This window comes from Heptranchias perlo, unplaced genomic scaffold, assembly GCF_035084215.1.
Source record: "Heptranchias perlo isolate sHepPer1 unplaced genomic scaffold, sHepPer1.hap1 HAP1_SCAFFOLD_218, whole genome shotgun sequence".
In the NCBI taxonomy this organism is placed as follows: domain Eukaryota; kingdom Metazoa; phylum Chordata; class Chondrichthyes; order Hexanchiformes; family Hexanchidae; genus Heptranchias; species Heptranchias perlo.
Genome location: NW_027139232.1, coordinates 162532 through 185299, shown reverse-complemented (window position 1 = coordinate 185299; position 22768 = coordinate 162532). Strand labels below are relative to the sequence as shown.

At 47.7% G+C, this 22768-nt stretch overlaps 1 protein-coding gene across 1 annotated transcript in view; it reads right to left on the bottom strand.

Moving 5' to 3' along the window:
- The window catches only part of LOC137310109 (aldehyde oxidase-like), a 235854-nt gene that overhangs the window by 181487 nt on the left and 31599 nt on the right, over window positions 1-22768 (bottom strand). Inside the window, 8 exon segments of the mRNA XM_067978068.1 lie at window positions 3662-3846; window positions 5375-5484; window positions 9495-9588; window positions 16145-16296; window positions 17143-17235; window positions 19628-19772; window positions 20730-20810; window positions 21964-22065. Of these exon segments, the coding sequence (XP_067834169.1) occupies window positions 3662-3846; window positions 5375-5484; window positions 9495-9588; window positions 16145-16296; window positions 17143-17235; window positions 19628-19772; window positions 20730-20810; window positions 21964-22065 (962 nt within the window).

Below are 22768 nucleotides of genomic sequence, written 5' to 3'. Positions count from 1 at the left end.
AATAGGCTGCCATCAAAAGTAGCCCATCCCAAATCAATTCAATCCTTTCATCAATACCTGGACAAAGGTCTGATTTAGGGTGGGGTTGAAGGATATGGAAATGAGTGAATTCAGAGACTGCAGGGAGCTCGTGGTCTTGTGCTCCTGAGATGGTGGAGACAGGGTGAATCCTTTAGACCGAAGGTTGACTTGGTCTCCATGAGCTTTCCATGTGATCGACGACCTGAGGGGACCAGGGAAACATCTCAGAGTCTTTCACCCTCCTGGAAAGTCTATCAATCACCAATCAGCTCGCTGAGTCGGGTCTGTTTGGGGTAAATTATACGTAAGGGGCCTGAACTTGCTCGAGGACTCGATGCTGCCAGTTACACTGGCATTGTGTCTGCCGGTGCCACCCAGCATTGAGCCTATCAGGGTCGGAGGGGTAAGTACACTTCATTAGACGGGGTCTGGTGGGCACTCACGCCACGACCTGGGCATCTTGGGTACCCACTGGCCCAGACAGACAGGAAACTCGAGCACCTGCTGCTGTCTGGGGCTGAGGGGTCCCCGTTTCTCCTCCCCCTGCTCCCGGGAGCATCCTGTTGGTCCCATCCCACTTCTCTGGCCTGGAGCCCATCAGCGGGACCCACTTGTGCCCTCTGGAATAACAGGACATCTCATCCTGCACGGCACACTGGCCTCTGCATTTACCCTGGGTCCCACTGAGGCCCGGGAAGTGGGGTGTCCCAACATAGGGAATCTCCACCCACAGCCTCGTCCCTTCTCAGGCAATGGACCATGTTTGGGGCGGGTAGACATTCCACCTCAGAGAAGAACCCCTGGAAACTATCAGCGAAGGCCGGGGCCCTGTGTATCCAGGTCCTGGCCTATTACTGAGGCCATCCACTGTGCTTCCCCCTGGAGTTACTGAAAGCTGGCACGGGTAGAGTGAAGGCCTGTCCATGTTCAGGGCCAATGTGGGTGTCAGTCTCCTACTTTCCATTAAGAGAATTCCAGGCCCGTGAGTGATAGAAGCGGTGGGCTTAATGGACCGAATGGCCTTTTCTCCTTCTATACTGCCCTTGTGGGAGTGAGCCTTTGGCTCAGTGGTACCATTCCTGCCTCTGAGTCAGAAGGTGAAGTGTTCAAGCCCCACTCCAGACAGTCCTGGCAAGTAATAACACAGAAAATAGGAGCAGGAGCAGGAGTAGGAGTAGGCCATTCAGCCCTTCAAACCTGCTCCGCCATTCAATATGATCATGGCTGATCCTCCATCTCAGTACCATATTCCCGCTCTCTCCCCATACCCCTTGATGCCTTTTGTGTCTGGAAATCTATCTAGCTCCTTCTTAAATATATTCAGTGACTTGCCCTCCATAGCCTTCTGTGGTAGAGAATTCCACAGGTTCACCAACCTCTGAGTGAAGAAATTTCTCCTCATCTCAGTCCGAAATGTCCTACCCCGTATCCTGAGACTGTGACCCCTCGTTCTGGACCCCCAGCCAGGGGAAACATCCTCCCTGCATTCAGTCTGTCTCGCCCTGTCAGAATTTTATATGTTTCAATGAGATCACCTCTCATTCTTCTAAACTCGAGTGAATACAGGCCGAGTCGACCCAATCTCTCCTCATACAACAGTCCTGCCATCCCAGGAATCAGTCTGGTGAACCTTCGCTGCACTCCCTCTATGGCAAGTATATCCTTTCTTAGGCAAGAAGACCAAAACTGCACACAATACTCCAGGTGTGGTCTCACCAAGGCCCTGTATAACTGCAGTAAGGCATCATTGTTCCTGTACTCAAATCCTCTTGCAATGAAGGCCAACATACCATTTGCCTTCCGAACTGCTTGCTGCACCTGCATGTTTGCTTTCAGTGACTGGTGTACAAGGACACCCAGGTCCCTTTGTACATCAACATTTCCCAATCTGTCACTATTTAAATAATACTCTGCCTTTCTGTTTTTCCTTCTGAAGTGGATAACTTCACATTTATCCACATTATACTGCATCTGCCATGTATTTGTCCACTCACTCAACTTGTCTAAATCGCCTTGAAGCCTCTTTGCATCCTCCTCACAACGCACAATCCCACCTAGTTTGTGTCGTCAGCAAAGTTGGAAATATTACATTTGGTTCCCTCATCCAAATCATTGATATATATTGTGAATAGCTGGGGCCCAAGCACTGATCCCTGCAGTACCCCACTAGTCACTGCCTGCCACCCGGAAAAAGACCCATTTATTCCTACTCTCTGTTTCCTGTCTGTTAACCAATTTTCAATCCATGCCAGTATATTACCCCCAATCCCATGCGCTTTAATTTTGCACACTAACCTCTTATGTGGGACTTTATAAAAGGCCTTCTGAAAATCCAAATAAACCACATCCACTGGTTCTCCCTTATCTATTCTACCAGTTACATCCTCAAAAAACTCCAGCAGGTTTGTCAAACATGATTTCCCTTTCATAAATCCATGCTGACTTTGTCTAATCCCGTTGATATTTTCTAAGTGTCCTGTTATCACATCCTTTATAATAGACTCTAGCATTTTCCCTACTACTGATGTCAGGCTAACCGATCTGTAGTTCCCTGTTTTCTCTTTCTCCTTTTTGAAATAGTGGGGTTACATTTGCCACCCTCCAATCTGCAGGAACTGTTCAATAATTTATAGAATTTTGGAAGATGACAACCAATGCATCCACTATTTCCATGGCTACCTCTTTTAATACTCTGGGATGCAGATTATCAGGCCCTGGGGATTTATCAGCTTTCAGTCCCATTAATTTCTCCAGCACTATTTTTTTACTTGTACTAATTTCCTTTAATTCCTCCTTCTCACTAGACCCTTGGTTCCCTAGCATTTCTGGGAAGTTATTTGTGTCCTCTTCCGTGAAGACAGAACCAAAGTATTTGTTTAATTGTTCTGCCATTTCCTTGTTCCCCATTATAAATTCTCCCGTTTCTGACTGTAAGGGACCTACATTTGTCTTCACTAATCTTTTTCTTTTTACATACTTGTAGAAGCTTTTACAGTCTACTTTTATGTTCCTTGCAAGTTTCCTCTCATACTCTATTTTTCCCTCTTAATCAATCTCTTGGTCCTTTTTTGCTGAATTCTAAACTGCTCCCAATCCTCAGGCTTGCTACTTTTTCTGGCAACTTTATACAACTCCTCTTTGGATCTAATACGATCCTTAATTTCTAGAATTGAAAGCGTTGACTAGAATATGGTTATTAAATACTGAATTGATGCCCAGCGGGGGACTGGGGTCCAGACTGAGTGACCTGTGGCTCAGGGGTGGTGACCCCAGCTCATACTGAGAAGGATTGGGTTCAGGCCCCACTCCAGACAGCCCCTGAGACAGCGGCTGCTCTGAATACTGGGTTGCCCTCCAGCCGGGGGGAGGGGTACTTGTGTCCGATGGGTGCTGGTCGCCCAATGTTAGGGTCGGGGCGGGTCTTTAGTCTTGGTTGCAGCCCACCTAGCTGAGAAGGTAAAACCATGAGGAAGGCAACAGGAAACCACCTCAGCTACTCTTCCCTAGTAAGTGATTGAAGAATCTCGGGAGTGAGACTTGAGTTCGGACCTGTCCCACGGAACAGAACACAACAGGCAGACGGAACTCCCTCCTGCTCTGTGCTTAAACAGGTGAATATTCCAGCTGTTTACAGACTCACCGGTTGATCAGCTCCTCACAGCTTCTCTTTGCACAGACAATAGTGGCGCCCACTCCTCCGAAGAACATCCTCAGTTCACTAACACTCCTCGTCTCGTCTGTGAACACCACTTGCATTCCCGAATTCACGATGGAGAAGGCATTTTCCCGGCGCGAAGCCTGTCGAAATGCCGACACAAACTGCCACTGCAACAGGGAAGGAGGATGGACAACTTCATTCATGGGGATTGGTTGTAGTTCATAGAATCATAGAATCATACAGCACAGGAGGAGGCCATTCGGCCCATCGTGTCTGTGCTGGCTCTTTGAACGAGTGATCCAGTTAGTCCCCTGCTCTTTCCCCATTGTCCTGCAAATATTTCCCCTTCGAGTATTTATCCAATTCCCTTTTGAAAGTTATTATTGAATCTGCTTCCACCGCCCTTTCAGGCAGTGAATTCCAGATCATCACAACTCTGCGCAAAAAACATTTCTTCTCATGTCGCCTCTGGTTCTTTTGCCAATTGTTTTAAATCTGTTTCCCCTGGTTACCGACCCTCCTGCCACTGGAAACAGTTTCTCCTTATTTACTCTACCAAAACCCCTCATGATTTTGAACACCTCTATCAAATCTCCCCATAACCTCTGCTCCGAGGAGAACAATCCCAGCTTCTCCAGTCTCTCCACGTAACTGAAGTCCCTCATCCCTGGCACCATTCTAGTAAATCTCCTCTGCACCCTCTCTAAGGCCTTGACATCCTTCCTGAAGTGTGGTGCCCAGAATTGGACACAATACTCCAGCTGAGGCCTAATCAGTGAAAAAGACTTGAGAGACTTGCATTTATATTGTGCTTTTCACCACCTCAGGACGTCCCAAAGCGCTTTACAGCCAATGAAGTATTTTTGAAGTTTAGTCACTGTTGTAAAGTAGGAAACGCAGCAGCCAATTTGCACACAGCAAGATCCCACAAACAGCAATGAGATAAATGAATGGACAAACTGTGTTTTAGTGATGTTGATTGAGGGATAAATATTGGCCAGGACACCAGGGAGAACTCCCCTGTTCTTCTTCGAATAGTGCCGTAAGATCTTTTACGTCCACCTGAGAGAGCAGATGGGGCCTCAGTTTAACGTCTCACCTGAAAGACGGCACCTCCGACAGTGCAGCTCTCCCTCAGTACTGCACTGAAGTGTCAGACTAGATTTTGTACTCAAGTCTCTGGAGTGGGAGCTTGGACCCACACCCTTCTCACTCAGAGGCGAGAGTGTTACCCACTGAGCCCCAGCTGACACTGCTGTGAATTATCAAGGTTACCATTTCTCCCCCCTCCCCTCTCCTTTCTGAAGGAATGGCTGTTTCTGGGCTACAGTTGCCAGTAACTCATCAAAATGGTCAATCTTTATGAGTGAGTGTCCATTGAGTGTCGGCTTGTGATTCAACTTGGGGAGGGGGGAATAGTTTTGTCTGATTACGCTCCTGTGAAGTGTGTTGGGCTGTTTTACTACATTAAAGGCATTATATAAATGCAAGTTGTTGTTGTCAGTGGCCTTGCTCCATGGGCTTTTTTAATGGAATAAAAACATCCTCCAATTTATCACTTAGTTCTAGAATTGATTGTCCCCTCTCACCCCACCAAAGGAAACAATGTGAGAACTGTCTGTCACTGAGTCTGATTCTCAGGGCTGGATCCCAGCAGATTTTCTGATCCCACCAATAATCTCCTCAGTGACCTACCTTTCTGGAATACGGTATGAATACAGACAGCAAGACCTCTTCTGGCCTCAGTGCCGTTTTTCCGAATCCAACAAAGAAATCTTCATCTAAAGGAATTTCTCTTCTTCTTCCTGTTGGAAGCAAGAAAGCAAATATTTGTAATGTTGAACAATCCCGTTCCTGATTACCTTTTCCCAATATTCCAGTGAGTATTTCTGCGGGCTGCAGCTCAGCTCAATTTGGGCACATTCTTACCCGACAACTGTTGAGTTGCTCACAAGCAACCAGGTTCAATCGATCAATTCTGGCCTGCAACTAGTTCGGAAATGGGCCTCTAAAGCAGATTCCCACCTGGTACAAACTTTCTCCCATTAGTAGACAATGAAGATAATGAAGATTATACACAGCACTGGTACACCCACACCTGGAGTACTGGGTACAATTCTGGACACTAGTACACCCACACCTGGAGTACTGGGTACAATTCTGGACACTAGTACACCCACACCTGGAGTACTGGGTACAATTCTGGACACTAGTACACCCACACCTGGAGTACTGGTACAATTCTGGATACTGGTACACCCACACCTGGAGTACTGGGTACAATTCTGGGCACTGGTACACCCACACCTGGAGTGCTGGTACAATTCTGGACACTAGTACACCCACACCTGGAGTACTGGTACAATTCTGGACACTAGTACACCCACACCTGGAGTACTGGGTACAATTCTGGACACTAGTACACCCACACCTGGAGTACTGGGTACAATTCTGGACACTAGTACACCCACACCTGGAGTACTGGTACAATTCTGGATACTGGTACACCCACACCTGGAGTACTGGTACAATTCTGGGCACTGGTACACCCACACCTGGAGTACTGGGTACAATTCTGGACATTAGTACACCCACACCTGGAGTACTGGTACAATTCTGGACACTAGTACACCCACACCTGGAGTACTGGGTACAATTCTGGACATTAGTGCACCCACACCTGGAGTACTGGGTACAATTCTGGACATTAGTACACCCACACCTGGAGTACTGGTACAATTCTGGACACTAGTACACCCACACCTGGAGTACTGGTACAATTCTGGACATTAGTACACCCACACCTGGAGTACTGGGTACAATTCTGGACATTAGTACACCCACACCTGGAGTACTGGTACAATTCTGGACACTAGTACACCCACACCTGGAGTACTGGGTACAATTCTGGACATTAGTGCACCCACACCTGGAGTACTGGGTACAATTCTGGACATTAGTACACCCACACCTGGAGTACTGGTACAATTCTGGACACTAGTACACCCACACCTGGAGTACTGGTACAATTCTGGACATTAGTACACCCACACCTGGAGTACTGGGTACAATTCTGGACACTAGTACACCCACACCTGGAGTACTGGGTACAATTCTGGACATTAGTACACCCACACCTGGAGTGCTGGTACAATTCTGGACATTAGTACACCCACACCTGGAGTGCTGGTACAATTCTGGACACTAGTACACCCACACCTGGAGTACTGGTACAATTCTGGACATTAGTACACCCACACCTGGAGTACTGGGTACAATTCTGGACATTAGTACACCCACACCTGGAGTACTGGTACAATTCTGGACACTAGTACACCCACACCTGGAGTACTGGTACAATTCTGGACATTAGTACACCCACACCTGGAGTACTGGGTACAATTCTGGACATTAGTACACCCACACCTGGAGTATTGGGTACAATTCTGAACATTAGTACACCCACACCTGGAGTACTGGGTACAATTCTGGACACTAGTACACCCACACCTGGAGTACTGGTACAATTCTGGACATTAGTACACCCACACCTGGAGTACTGGTACAATTCTGGACACTAGTACACCCACACCTGGAGTACTGGGTACAATTCTGAACATTAGTACACCCACACCTGGAGTGCTGGTACAATTCTGGACATTAGTACACCCACACCTGGAGTGCTGGTACAATTCTGGACATTAGTACACCCACACCTGGAGTGCTGGTACAATTCTGGACATTAGTACACCCACACCTGGAGTGCTGGTACAATTCTGGACATTAGTACACCCACACCTGGAGTGCTGGTACAATTCTGGACATTAGTACACCCACACCTGGAGTGCTGGTACAATTCTGGACATTAGTACACCCACACCTGGAGTACTGGTACAATTCTGGACATTAGTACACCCACACCTGGAGTGCTGGTACAATTCTGGACATTAGTACACCCACACCTGGAGTGCTGGTACAATTCTGGACATTAGTACACCCACACCTGGAGTACTGGGTACAATTCTGAACATTAGTACACCCACACCTGGAGTGCTGGTACAATTCTGGACATTAGTACACCCACACCTGGAGTACTGGGTACAATTCTGGACATTAGTACACCCACACCTGGAGTGCTGGTACAATTCTGGACATTAGTGCACCCACACCTGGAGTACTGGGTACAATTCTGAACATTAGTACACCCACACCTGGAGTACTGGGTACAATTCTGGACATTAGTACACCCACACCTGGAGTACTGGGTACAATTCTGAACATTAGTACACCCACACCTGGAGTGCTGGTACAATTCTGGACATTAGTGCACCCACACCTGGAGTACTGGGTACAATTCTGAACATTAGTACACCCACACCTGGAGTACTGGGTACAATTCTGGACACTAGTACACCCACACCTGGAGTACTGGTACAATTCTGGACATTAGTACACCCACACCTGGAGTGCTGGTACAATTCTGGACATTAGTACACCCACACCTGGAGTGCTGGTACAATTCTGGACATTAGTACACCCACACCTGGAGTGCTGGTACAATTCTGGACATTAGTACACCCACACCTGGAGTACTGGTACAATTCTGGACATTAGTACACCCACACCTGGAGTGCTGGTACAATTCTGGACATTAGTACACCCACACCTGGAGTGCTGGTACAATTCTGGACATTAGTACACCCACACCTGGAGTACTGGGTACAATTCTGAACATTAGTACACCCACACCTGGAGTGCTGGTACAATTCTGGACACTGGTACAGCACACCTGGAGTATACAGTGGTATTCCCCAGGGGTCGGTACTAGGACCACTGCTTTTTTTGAGCTCTATTAACGTCAGGAAAGAAATTCAAAATTTGCAGATGAGATAAAACTTGGAAATGCAGTGAACAGTGAGGAGGATAGTGATAGTTTTCAGGAGGATATAGACAGGCTGGTGGAATGGGCGGACACATGGCAGATGAAATTTAATGCAGAGACGTGTGAAGTGATACATTTTGGCAGGAAGAATGAGGAGAGGCGATATAAACTAAATGGTACAATTCTAAAGGGGGTGCAGGAACAGAGAGACCTGGGGGTATATGGGCACAAATCATTGATGGTGGCAGGACAGGGTGAAAAAACGGTCCAAAAAACATACAAGGCTTTATAAATAGAGGCATAGAGTACAAAAGTAAGGAAGTCATGCTAAACCTTTATAAAACACAGATTCGGCCACAACTGGAGTATTGTGTCCAGTTCTGGGCACAGCATTTTAGGAAGGATGTAAAGGCCTTAGAGAGGGTGCAGAAGAGATTTACTAGAATGGTTCCAGGGATGAGCGACTTCAGTTCCGTGGATAGACTGGGGAAGCTGGGATTGTTCTCCTTAGAGCAGAGAAGGTTAAGGGGAGATTTGATAGAAGTGTTCAAAATCATGAAGGGTTCAGATAAAGTAAATAAAGAGAAACTGTTCCCATTGGCAGAAGGGTCGAGAACTCGAGGACACAGTTTTAAGGTGATTGGCAAAAGAACCAAAGGCGAGATGAGGAAAAACATTTGTACACAGCAAGCAGCTATGATCTGGAATGCGATGCCTGACAGGGCGGTGGAAGCAGATTCAATCATGGCTTTCAAAAAGGAATTGGATAAATACCTGAAGGGCTACAGGGAAAGAGCGGGGGAGTGGGACGAAATGAATTGCTGTTACAAAGACCCGACAGGGGCTCGATGGGTCGAATGGCCTCCTTCTGTGCTGTAACCATTCTATGATTCTATGATTCTATAAAGACAAACCAGGACTCTGAACACCTACCTCTTGATGCCAGTTGGAGTGTACAGTTGGTGGCTGCTAGAATGGGGGTCAAATCAGACGTGGGGGATCCACTCACAATGTTGCCTCCAAGTGACTGAAACATCAACAGGACGAATTACAGACTGAATCAGGAACAACATGTTTCTTATCCTTTTCATGCTGTTGGTCTTCCTGTCTCATATTGGAGCTAAGCCTACAGGTATCTGTAAGGGAAAAGGAGGGGACGGTGCCAGTACTGATCAAAGATACTGATCCAGCACCGGAAAGGGATGATGTACTTGAGGGGTCAAAGACTGAATTTATTTGGTTCGAATTAAGGAACAATAAAGAAGCTATTCCACTGCTGGGTGTGTATTACAGGCCTCCAAATAGTGGGAAGGAGATAGAGGAGCAAATTTGCAGGCACATTGCAGAAAGAAGCAAGAACTTTAGAGCAGTGATAATGGGGGACTTCAATTATCCCAATATAGACTGGGATAGTAACAGTATAAAGGGAAAAGAGGGGGAGGAATTCCTGAAATGGGTACAAGAGAACTTTCTTGATCAGTATGTTTCCAGCCCAACGAAGAAGCAGTGCTGGATCTTTTTTTCTGGGGAATTAAGTGGGGCAAGTGGAGCATTTGGGAAACAGTGATCACAATATCATTCGGTTTAGAGTAGTTACGGAAAAGGACAAGGAAAAATCAAATGTGAAAATACTTAACTGGAGGAGGGCTAATTTCAGAGAGTTGTAAAGGGAACTGGCCCAGGTGGATTGGAATCAAAGATTGGCAGGTAAAACAGTAAATGAGCAATGGGAGGCCTTCAAAGAGGAATTGGTTCAGGTAAAGTCCAGACACATTGCCATGAGGTTGAACAGAAGGGAATCCAAATGTAGAGCTCCCCGGATGACTAAAGATTTAGAGATTAAAATTAAACAGAAAATGGAAGCTTATAATAAATGTTAGGCTCATAGTTCAGTAGAGAACCAGGCTGAATACAGAAAATACAGAGAACTGAAGAAAGAAATAAGAAGGGCAACGAGACTGTATGGGAATAGATTGGTGGTAACATAAATGGGAACCCAAAAGTGTTTTATAAACATATAAATAGTAAAAGGATCGTCAAAGGAAGGGTGGGGCCGATTAGAGATCAAATAAGAAATCTCCCTGTGGAGGCAGAGGGCATGACTGAGGTACTAAATGAATACTTTGCATCGGTCTTCAGTAAGGAAGAGGATGCTGCCAATGTCACAGTAAAGGAGGAGATTGTAGAGACATTGGAGAGGATAAAAATAGATAAAGAGGAGATAGTAAAAAGATTGGCAGTACTGAAAGTAGAAAAGCCACCCGGTCCGGATGGGACGCATCCTCGGTTACTGAGGGAAGTAAGGGTGGAATTTAAGGAGGCTCTGGCCACAATCTTCCAATCCTTAGATACAGGAGTGGTGCCAGAGGACTGGAGGATTACAAATGTTACACCCATGTTCAAAAAAGAGGAGATGGGAGATGGATAAACCCGGCAATTACAGGCCAGTCAGCCTAACGTCAGTGGTGGGAAACTGTTTGAGACAATAATCCGGTACATAATTACTTGGCACTTGGAAAAATATGGGTTAATAAATGAAAGCCAGCACGGATATTTTAAAAGCAAATCGTGTTTGACTAACTTGATTGAGTTCTTTGAGGAAATAATGGAGAGGGTTGATGAGGGTAGTGTGGTTGATATTGTGTATATGGAGTTTTGAAAGGCATTTGATAAAGTACCACATAATAGACTTGTTAGCAAAATTATAGCCCATTGGATTAAAGGGTCAGTGGCAGTTTGGATACAAAACTGGCTCATGGACAGAAAGCAGAGAGCGGTGGTGAACGCTTGGTTCACAGACCGGAGGGAAGTATACAGTGGTGTTCCCCAGGGCTCGAGGTGGCAGAGGAGGTCACCTGCACCACCAACATATCGCCCACCTGCATACAGTGCAGGAGGCGCTGCAATGACCTCAGTAGGTCAGCCACAGTGAGAACACTTACTCATTCCCCTACACTCCGTCTGCCACATCACTGCCCCCACCCCACATCTCCTTCTGCACTGCCAACACTACTCTGTCACATTACCCCTCACACCCACTCAAACCTCATCCTCATCTTACCTGCACTTACTCACCTCGCCAGTACTCATCCCGCCACTACCACTCAACCTAATCCTCGTACAATCTCATGGCTCTATCTCATACTCACCCTCTCGTGCATCTCTTTCACGGTCAGCCTCACTCAACCTGCCACTACCTGTGCTGCAGCCACAGGGCATGCATCACATATGTGCAGTAGGCAGCGTAAGGCAAACGTGTCGTGAGCATGAAGGGGATGCACAAGGGTGTTTGAGGGTTTGTCATGGTTTTTACTTATATTTGATTTCTGATCAACTCACATTACATATTATATTGTCACCACTACTGCCACGTCTTTGTGAATCTTGTCTGGTTTGTGCAATAATGCCCTTTCCTGAGGATCAAAATGAAGACCCACAACTGATGCCACCCATTGTGTCACTGCAGAGTGAGTGTAGGTGTATTTGCAGGGGTCTTTTGTGCAGACGACTGAGACGTTGGCGATGTCCCCGGTGGCACCCTGGAAAGATGCGGAGGAGAAGTTGTTGAGGGCAGTGGTGACTTTGACAGCGACAGGTAAGAAGATGGTGCTCGGGCCAGCCAGGAGCAGCTCAGCATGAAGGAGGCTGCAGATGTCCACGACTACATGTCGAGTGACTCTGAGCCTCCGTGCGCACTGCTGCTCAGAGAGGTCCAGGAAGCTGAGCCTCGGTCTGTGGACCCTGTGGCGAGGGTAGTGCCCTCTGCGATGCATCTCTCTCTGCGGTTGCCCTCCCTCCTGCTGTGCAGGTGGATGTGTCACAGCACTCTGTTGTGGAGCTCCACGTGTCAGAGGTGGACGGCATGGCCAGGGAGGCTGGTGAGGCTCGTGAGGCTGTTCGCCCTCCAAGGAGGTCATGACTGCAGCTATGGCGGCCCCCATCCGCAAGATGTACATCTGAGGGGGTCCGCAAGGTAGGTACATGTCTCTGGACCCCGGGGTAAGTGTGCAAGTTGGTGAATTTTCTTGTCAGGAGGAGGGTGGTAGAGGCCAAACTTTGTCCCAAGTGACAGAGTGGCCTCCTGCAATGAGTGAGGGTCTCCCCCCCACCACCTGTCAAATGGACCTTTGCAGCTGCCACAGGCTGACAGCTGCAACACGTCCATTTGAACTGGGAGTGTTTCCCCCAGTTTGGGAAACAGTCCCAGTTGTCTCTAAAATCCCACCCCTCCTCACATATTCCCTTAATCAGGTCTGTTAATGATCTGAAATACCTCAGTAAATACTGTTAAGTGGCACCCCGCTGGCTTTAATTGCCTGCGGGAGTCCCACCTGCGGGGGCTGCGCGCACGTCGGCGCGTCTGTGGGGAACCCGGAAGTGGGCGGGTTGGAGCCGGGCTCCCGACCCGCTCCGGGATTCCCCGATTTTCGGAGCCCCCCCCGCCAGGAACGCACCTGATCGCGGGTGCTAAAATGAAGCCCATAGAGTACAAAAGCAAGGAAGTTATGCTAAACCTCTATAAAACTCTGGTTTGGCCCCAGCTGGAGTATTGTGTCCAATTCTGGGCACTACACTTTAGGAAGGATGTCAAGGCCTTGGAGAGTGTGCAGAGGAGATTTACTAACATGGTGCCAGGGATGAGGGACTTCAGTTATGTGGAGAGATGGAGAAGCTGGGGATTTTCTCCATAGAGCAGCGAAGGTTAAGGGGAGATTTGATCGAGGTGTTCAAAATCATGATGAGTTTTGACAGAGTAAATAAGGAGAAACTGTTTCCACTGGCAGGAGGGTCGGTAACCAGAGGACACAGATTTAAGGTAATTGGCAAAAGAACCAGAGGGGAGATGAGGGAAAAAAATTCATGCAGCGAGATATAATGATCTGGAATTCACTGCCTGAAAGGGCGGTGGAAGCAGATTCAATAATAACTTTCAAAAGGGAATTGGATAAATACTCGAGGGGAAAAGTTTGCAGGGCTATGGGGAAAGAGCAGGAGAATGGAACTAATTGGATAGCTCTTTCAAAGAGCTGGCACAGGCACGATGGACCGAATGGCCTCCTTCTGTGTTGTGTCATTCTCTGGTTCTTTGAATCTATGACCTCTAGCCTGCTGAACGCAGACTTCTTACCACAGACTGAGGGCTTGGTGTTAACCATCACCTTCAAAGTCAATGGAAAGGACAGACCGCTGGGGGTGGATAACGGGCGGCCGATCTGCTGCCACCAGTTTACCGCCAGTCTACAGTGAAAGTTAAGATCTCCCCCCAACTCTCCCCGTCCCCCAGGGAAGGACCTTTTTCTATTTAGGTTGAGGACCCCTCCCCCGCTGGCTGAAGGGTCGAGGCCCACAGTGTAGGATCACAACAGGGGGTTAAAAAGAGTTGGAGGCAAGAATGAGGTAATTCAGGAAGTAATGGATCGTTGACACCAAGCTTGGGGTCTAGACCGCTGGAAGAGGAAGGAATGGGAAAAGGGAGGAGTTCCACAGTACAAGGTCCTGGGAAAGAATGAGTCAGAGCAGGAGACGGCACGGTGGGGGGGGGTCTTGTCTTTTTAATATTTGTTTCAGGATGTGGGCAGTGCCTCCGTTATATTGACCATCTTTAGTTGCCCTGAGAAGGTTCTGACAGGCCCTACGACACAGTAAGGACGCAGGGAGGGGGAAGTGTCTGGAACCTCGGAGGAAGACGACAGGAAAGGTGAGAGACGATCTGACTGCAGTCGGATCGATGTACAGGAGGGGGTGAGGGACAGGCTCGCAGACAGCAAACATTTCCTCACACTGCATCCAGGAGCAGGGTTCATATCCTGGCCTTTACAGAATTTCAGGACCCCTTGATGGGAAGAAAAAGGTGTTGCATTAAAAAGAGCAAAGTGAGTTTCTAGGAGAAGGTCACCTTCTATTTAATTCATTAATAATTAACGTAGAATAAGTAACAACAATCCATTCCCACCCAGCCGTGCAATTCGAATTAAAGGAATATTCAGAGTTAGTTGAACCTCCCAGTTTGTTGTTTCTAATATCCCCAGATATTCAGCCCCTCCCAGCTCCCCAATACTGCCTGCGACCCTCAGGCAGGAAGTGGAGTCTTGGTTACAAATTACATTTTTCCAAGATCAGTGACAACTCTTCTCTAATGATTGGTCAGCAGATGAGGACTGGGAACAAACTCCTCCCCCTCCTCCCCCGCCCCCCCACCACCCGCGACAGTGGGATGTCCGTCTCAATGAGAATTGACGAATCAGAAGATGCCAGATTACCCCTGTCACTCCAACCTATGATCACTTGGATGGGGAGTGGGTGATTCACCCTGATTATCACTGAGAGTTTAGTCACTGGGCTCCATTTGGCAGAGTGAGCACGAACAGTTGGTGTTTAAACATCACCTTATCACATTCACAGGTTGTCCTAAGATGTTTCAGGACTCATGAATTACTTTTTGAAGTTGTTATCTAGGTAAGCACAGCAGCCAATTGGTGCACTGCAATGTCCCACAAGCAGCAATGAGATAAATGACTGGACAATCTGTGTTTAGTGATGTTGGTTGAGGGGTAAATATTGGCCAGGATACCGGGGAGAACTCCCCTGCTCTTCTTACAATAGTATCATGGGATCTTTTACATCTTCCTGAGAGGGCAGATGGGGCCTCAGTTTGACGTCTCATCTAAAAAGATGGTACCTCCCTCAGTACTGCACTGAAGTGTCCACCTGGATTATGTGCTCAAATCTCTGGAGTGGGATTTAAACCCACAACCTTCTGACTCCTCGCCGAGAGAGTTACCAACTGAGCCAAGCTGACTGGAAACTGCTGTGAGTTGAAAACCGGCTGCATGAGCTTTGATAACAAACAGCGAGGTGCTACAGGGGTATTGTCCCAGTGTCAGTCAGCCTGTTCCATGCACTTTTTCTGGGGAAAAGGAGCAGGTGGGTGAGGCAGGCGACATCTTCACAAATCTCTGCCAGTTCACGACCAAATGCCAAGAGATATGGAAACAGCCATGTGATTACATTTCACCTGTCCGGTTGCCCTCGGCATGAACCTAATGTGATGGAAGGGGTTACGTGTTCATGAGGCTGAGAGATGCCTGCTGGGATCTGAATCTCTTTCCACGTTGATTCAAACCAACTCTGTCCACTTGGCCTTAACTATGAGCTTTGACCTCAAACCCAGAAAAAGCAAATCCAATTATGGTGCCATTAATTCCATAAGCCTTAACTGGCTTTTAAAAGACTCACATGTGGAACTTTATCAAATGCCTTCTTTGAAATTCAGGTAAATTCGGTGCACATGTGTGAAATTTTCCATTACATACACCACCACTTGTACACCGTCTCTGAGTGAGAGTGACAATTAATACTGAATTAGATCGAAGATTTTCATCCCATTAGAATGGACTGGATTTCAACGCTTGCCCCAGGAGTGAAATAACAGCACCCAACCCACGACATCACCCAGGCCCCTTGGTTAAGAGACCATTTGTTCAAAGTAACAAATTTGCTTCCTCCAAAGAGTGGTGTTGATTACCCCTGGTCGTCACTGTTTAAACTAGTTTCCACCATACTGTTAGTAACTAACTGCTCACCGCCACATTACGAATCTGTTCTCCACCCAAAAAGCGTAGCTGCTCCAGAAGTGCTCGGAAGATTTCCGTTTTCTCCGTAGTGATCTCCGCAGTGGCTTTAATCAGGATGTCCTTCACACGGGCCAGACTGCAAGCAGCACCGAGTCTTAGTCCTGTCGGGTAAACAATCAGGGGGGCTGGTAAGCTTAGGAATGTCAGGAAGCATGGAATGAGGAGAGGCCATTGTCCCTGCCCCTTCACTGACCAGGGACAATCTACCCCATCATGGACCTTACCTCAGCTTCTACTCTCCTGAGGGATAGTTCACCACCAGAGACTTTGTCATTTAGCCTCTGCTTTCTATTGCCAAGCTAGTTTCCAATTCAATTCATCTGCCATTAATGCCATAAGCAGTTCATCCGTCCATTGTGTTCTGTTCCCTGGGGCAGGTCCTAACTCAAGTCTCACTCATCAGAGTCTTGAGCCACCTTGGGGAAGAGTAGCTGAGGTGGTTTCCCGTTTCCTTCCTCATGGTTTTTATCTGTGGAGAAGCTTCTCCAAGGCTAAAGAGCCCCACATACCCTTTACCATGGGGAGGTGACCACCCGCACCCATCGACACAAGTACCCCCGCTGGACATCAACCCAGTATTCAGGGGCTCCACTTGGAGTGGGGCTCGAACCCTTCACCCTTTGACTCAAGAGGTGAAAATACAACTCCCCATAAGCCTTAACCATCTTTAAAAGCCTCACATGTGGAACTTTATCAGAAGCCTTCTCAAAATTCTGGGGTAAATTTCCATCCAGTGGTTATCCCTCGTCTTTAGTTCCCTGCTCAATAAATTCCATCAGATTAGTAAGATATGATGTATTGTTTATTGTGGCCTTTAGCTGAACGTCTAAAGCATTACATGGGTCACTAACAGCTTATGATGTGACTCAGATGGCTCTTGTGGGCAAAGACACGACAAGGTGTGAAACCAAGGTGAACAAATTGACCAGAAAGAGAAAATAACTCACCCTCATCCGTGAATTGTACGGCACTGAGCTCAGAAACATTGGCAGGGTGGATAATCACTGGGTGAAAGGCACCTTTAAACTTCATATCAGGACCTAGTGGACAGCACAAGAAACTTAGATGTGACCAGTGATAAGAACAATCTGCCCAGTGGTGGCTGCAGCCCAGGTTCAAGTCAGAGTTGCCTCTCCTTTCAATCCACCTGCACAGTGAGACCATCAGTTCCCTGTAAACAGGGCAGGACTGGGCCCCCATGAGGTGTTGTTAGCCATCAGCAGCAGCAGTGTTGTATTCCACCACATCCCTCACTCCTCCATCACCATCAAGCTGAGAGACCAAACCTGGTTCAATGCCAATGTAGGAGGACGAGCCAGGAGCAGTCAATAGGCCGACCTTAGAATGTGGGACCAGCCTAGTGAAGCTCTAACACAGGGCTCCCTGCAGGCTAAATACCAACTGCAACAGGCTACAGACAGGGCTAAGTGATTCCACAACCAATGGATCAGAGCAAAGCCCTGTGGCCCTACCCCATCCAGTTGAGAATGGTGGTGGACAAACAAGTATCTAACAGGAGGACGAGGCTCCATGAACATTCCCATCCTCAACCATGGTGGTGCCCAGCACGTGAGTGCAAGAGACAAGACTGATGTGTTAGCAAGTGCCTTCAGTCAAAAGTGCCAAGTGGACTATCCCACTCAGCCTCCTCTCGTGGTTCCTGCCATCACAGATGGAGCCCAGGGAAAGGACATCAGGCATCTTTTGTTAAATATCATCCATTCCTCCCCCACCCTCTCAGCATATCCGTCAATCCCGTCTTTCTCCAGAAACTGAGAGGTTATAACTATCAGGAAGGACTGAACAGGCTGGGGCTCTTTCTCTAGAAAAGAGAAGAGTGAGGGGTGACCTGATAGAGGTGTTTAAAATTATGAAAGGGTTCGATACGGTAGACAAAGGGAAGATGTTTCCACTTGTCGGGGAGACCAATACTAGGGACCATAAATATAAGATAGTCACTAATAAATCCAATAAGGAATTCAGGAGAAACTTCTTTACTCAGGGATTGGTGAGAATGTGGAACTCGCTATTACATGGAATGGTTGAGGCGAATAGCATTGGTGCATTTAAGGGGAAGTTAGATCAGTAGATGAGAGAGAAAGGAATAGAAGGATATGGTGATAGGGTGAGATGAAGTAGGGTGGGAGGAGGCTCATGTGAAACATAAACACTGGCATGGACCAGATGGGCCGAATGGCTTGTTTCTGTGCTGTAGATTCTGTGTAATTCTATGTAAAAACATGAATTGCTCCTTGACTCCATTGGCACTGTCCACTTCAATGTCCTTCCCTGGGAACTTAGAGAAAATATTTCACCCCAGCTTCCCTTTTTAACGATGTAGAGGGAACTGAGTCAGATGAGGAAGGTGCTCGGTCCGATCACTGATCGACCCTGAGTTAGCTGATCTCAGGAGGGAGTGCAGTTGGGGTCTTAACTTTGCTTTCAGCACCTCATCACAAGGGGTGGGGGAGAAATTCACTCACAGTTTCTGCCCCTGACAGTGTCAAGTATGAGAAAGTTTGGTGAGGTTCTGCTGCAGTGCCTTTCTGTGGTGACATGGACCACCAACACTCATTGTTTTGGCTCACATGAAGAGGGAGTGAGGTAATGGGGGGACATTGGCGCACGTGGCCAAGCCAATTATCTTCAATTAATTCCATGAAGCTCAACTCTCTTTAAAAGCCTCACATATGGAACTTCATCAAATGCCTTCCCAATATTTAGGTGAAATTCGACCCAGGGGTTTGCCCTCGTCCTCATCGCCTGGTATCCCAGCATGAGCTGGTGTTTTCAGGAGAGGAGGGGTAACAAATATCACGATGTCAAGGCCTTGGAGAGGGTGCAGAGATTTACCAGAATTGTACCAGGGATGAGGGATTTCAGTTATATGGAGAGACTGGAGAAGCTGGGATTGTTCTCCTTAGAGCAGGGGAAGGTTAAGGGGAGACTTAATAGAGGTGTTCAAAATTATGAGGGTTTTGACAGATAAGGAGACACTGTTTCCACTGGCAGGAGAGTCGGTAACCAGAGGACACAGATTTAAGATAATTGGTAAAAGAACCAGAGGAGAGATGAGGAGAATATTTTTTTACGCAGTGAGTTGTTATGATCTGGAATGCATTGACTGACAGGGTGGTGGAAACAGATTCAATAATAACTTTCAAAAGGATATTGGATCTAAACTTGAAAAGGAGAAATTTGCAGGGCTATGGGGGAAGAGCAAGGGAGTGGGACTAATTGGATAGCTCTTTCAAAGAGCTGGCAGAGGCATGATGGGCCGAACAGCCTCCCTCTGGGAAGTATGATTCTATAAACTGCAGATACGTCCAAAAACTGTTAAACAGGGGCACAATTGGATCACTTTTACACCCATTGGTTGGTCTGGAGAGACGAGCAGGATCAAAACAGGAGCTTCCTGGAATTCATTCTCACCAATGATGGTGTTTCCCACCAGGAGCGGAGCTCCAGGGTACTGGCTTTTCAGTTCAAGAAGTTCCTCCAGGTTTGTTGGAGCAATCCACATCACTCTCTCCCCACGGAACACAAGAGTTCTCTTCTCCAGCTTCTCCGCCATTAGCTGCACCAAGAGCAGGAATGTTAGAGACACACTCATCACACTCAACAGGGGTCTTAAAAAAACTAGAATTCTAAATCGTGACCAGCAATTGAATACTTAACATTGCAGACCTCCCAGTACTCCCAGGGCAGGTACAGCATGGGTTAGGTACAGAGTAAAGCTCCCCCTACACTGTCCCATCAAACACTCCCAGGGCAGGTAGAGCACGGGTTAGATACAGAGTAAAGCTCCGTCTACATTATCCCATCAAACACTCCCAGGGCAGGTACAGCACGGGTTAGGTACAGAGTAAAGCTCCCTGTACACTGTCCCATCAAACACTCCCAGGGCAGGTACAGCACGGGTTAGATACAGAGTAAAGCTCCCTCTACACTGTCCCATCAAACACTCCCAGGGCAGGTACAGCACGGGTTAGATACAGAGTAAAGCTCCCTCTACACTGTCCCATCAAACACTCCCAGGGCAGGTACAGCATGGGTTAGATACAGAGTAAAGCTCCCTCTACACTGTCCCATCAAACACTCCCAGGGCAGGTACAGCATGGGTTAGATACAGAGTAAAGCTCCCTCTACACTGTCCCATCAAACACTCCCAGGGCAAGTAGAGAACGGGTTAGATACAGAGTAAAGCTCCCTCTACACTGTCCCATCAAACACTCCCAGGGCAAGTAGAGAACGGGTTAGATACAGAGTAAAGCTCACTCCACACTGTTCAATCAAACACTCCCAGGGCAAGTAGAGAACGGGTTAGATACAGAGTAAAGCTCCCTCTACACTGTCCCATCAAACACATCCCAGGGCAGGTACAGAATGGGTTAAATACAGAGTAAAGTTCACTCTACATTGTCCCGACAATGTGTGTCAGTGACCCCCCCTACCCTGCCATTGTATCAGTTTGACATCCAAATGACCAGGAAATACAAGAAAAATTGGCAAATAAAGCAGGTATCCTGTTCACCATTAACTCTGGTGGGAAGATCAACTCCTGTGTCTCGTCCAATGGTAGGAAGTCATCTGCCTTGAACAGCTCACTGCACATCTAAAATGGGCAGAAAGAGAGATCGATCAGAACAGTCTACCTTGACTCCTTCCCCCAGATTTCTCCCCTGGCCCCATGCTCACTGACTCTGGCCGGTACGGTTCAACATGTGCCAACTGAGGTCTGCTAGCTTTCCAGAATGTTCCAGCAAAGAGGGACTTCAGTTAAGTGGAGAGACTGGAGAAGCTGGGATTGTTCTCCTTAGAGCAGGGAAGGTTAAGAGGAGATTTGATCAAGGTGTTCAAAATCATGAGGGGTTTTGATAGAGTAAATAAGGAGTGAACCTTCTCTGAACTGCCTCCAATGCAAGTATGTCCTTCCTTAAATAAGGGCACCTGAACTGTACGCAGTACTCCAGGTGTGGTCTCACCAGCACCCTGTACAGTTGTAGCATGACTTCCCTGCTTTTATACTCCATCCCCCTAGAAATAAAGGCCAATATTCCGTTTGCCTTCCGGATTACCTGCTGCACCTGTATGTTCACTTTTTGTGTTTCATGTACGAGGACACCCAGATCCCTCTGTACTGCAGCATTTTGTAATATTTCTCCATTCAAATAATATTTTGCTTTTTTATTTTTCCTCCCAAAGTGGATGACTTCACATTTTCCCATATTACATTTCACCTGCCGAATTTTTGCCCATTCCCTTAACCTGTCAATATCCCTTTGCAGACACTTTGTGTCCTCATTGCAACTTGCTTTTCCACCTATCCTCGTGTCATCAGCAAATTTGGCCACAGTACACTCTGTTCCTTCATCCAAGTCATTGATATATATTGTAAATAGTTGAGGCCCCAGCACTGATCCCTGCGGCACCCCACTAGTTACCCCGCCCCTAATGACAGGTCCCTCCCACTCCCTATGCGAGCTGGGATAACCCCGCCCACTAATGACAGGCCCCTCCTACTCAGTGCAAGCTGGGATAACCCCGCCCCTAATGACAGGCCCCTCCCACTCCCTATGCGAGCTGGGATAACCCCACCCACTAATAACAGGCCCCTCCTACTCAGTGCGAGCTGGGATAACCCCGCCCCTATTATCAGGCCCCTCCCACTCACTATGTGAGCTGGAAGATGGTCTCTGTCCCACTGCTTTATCACCCACAGACTTTCCAGAACCTTCACACAACTGACCCGATAGCTCCTGACTTACGTCCTGATCTCCGTCCGTTGATTCTGCCGAGCCTCCACCTCGCTCAGCCTTCCCCAGGGGACAGTTCCCTCCTGGTCCTTCCTTTTGGCAGCAAGTCGATCCCTGGAAGGAAAGAGTTTCATCAAGAGTTGGGAACGTAACATTCACAGGAGTGTTTCACCTGCAAGGTTAGTCTGCGGCCTTCACCCTGTGCAGCACAACGACCGTCAACATGTCTAAAACTACCATTCATCAAAATGGATGCCCGAAATAAGAAACAAAGGTGAAGACTTCCAGTGCAAGACACCAAGGGCAAAAAGAGCGGAGAGAAGCTGTCAGGAAGCAGTGATCCAGTGACACCAGCATAGATTTTAAAAGCCTGTAGATTGTAGGAGGAAGAGACGACGGAGTGAAGGGAGGAACTCCACAGTTTGGAGACCCTGGGAAAGGATGAGTTAGAGCAGGAGATGGTGCGATGTGTCTTTGAGTTTAACGCAGTGAGGGGGGAGGGTGTGTGAGACAGCACCAAAGGATCAGAAAGTTGGGGAAGGAAAGGTGAAGATCAAACCCGCGACCTCTACCACCTAGAAGGACAAGAGCAGCAGGTACATGGGAACAACACCACCTGCACGTTCCCCTCCAAGTCACACACCATCCCGACTTGGAAATATATCGCCGTTCCTTCATCGTCACTGGGTCAAAATCCTGGAACTCCCTTCCTAACAGCACTGTGGGAGAACCGTCACCACACGGACTGCAGCGGTTCAAGAAGGCGGCTCACCACCACCTTCTCAAGGGCAATTAGGGATGGGCAATAAATGCCGGC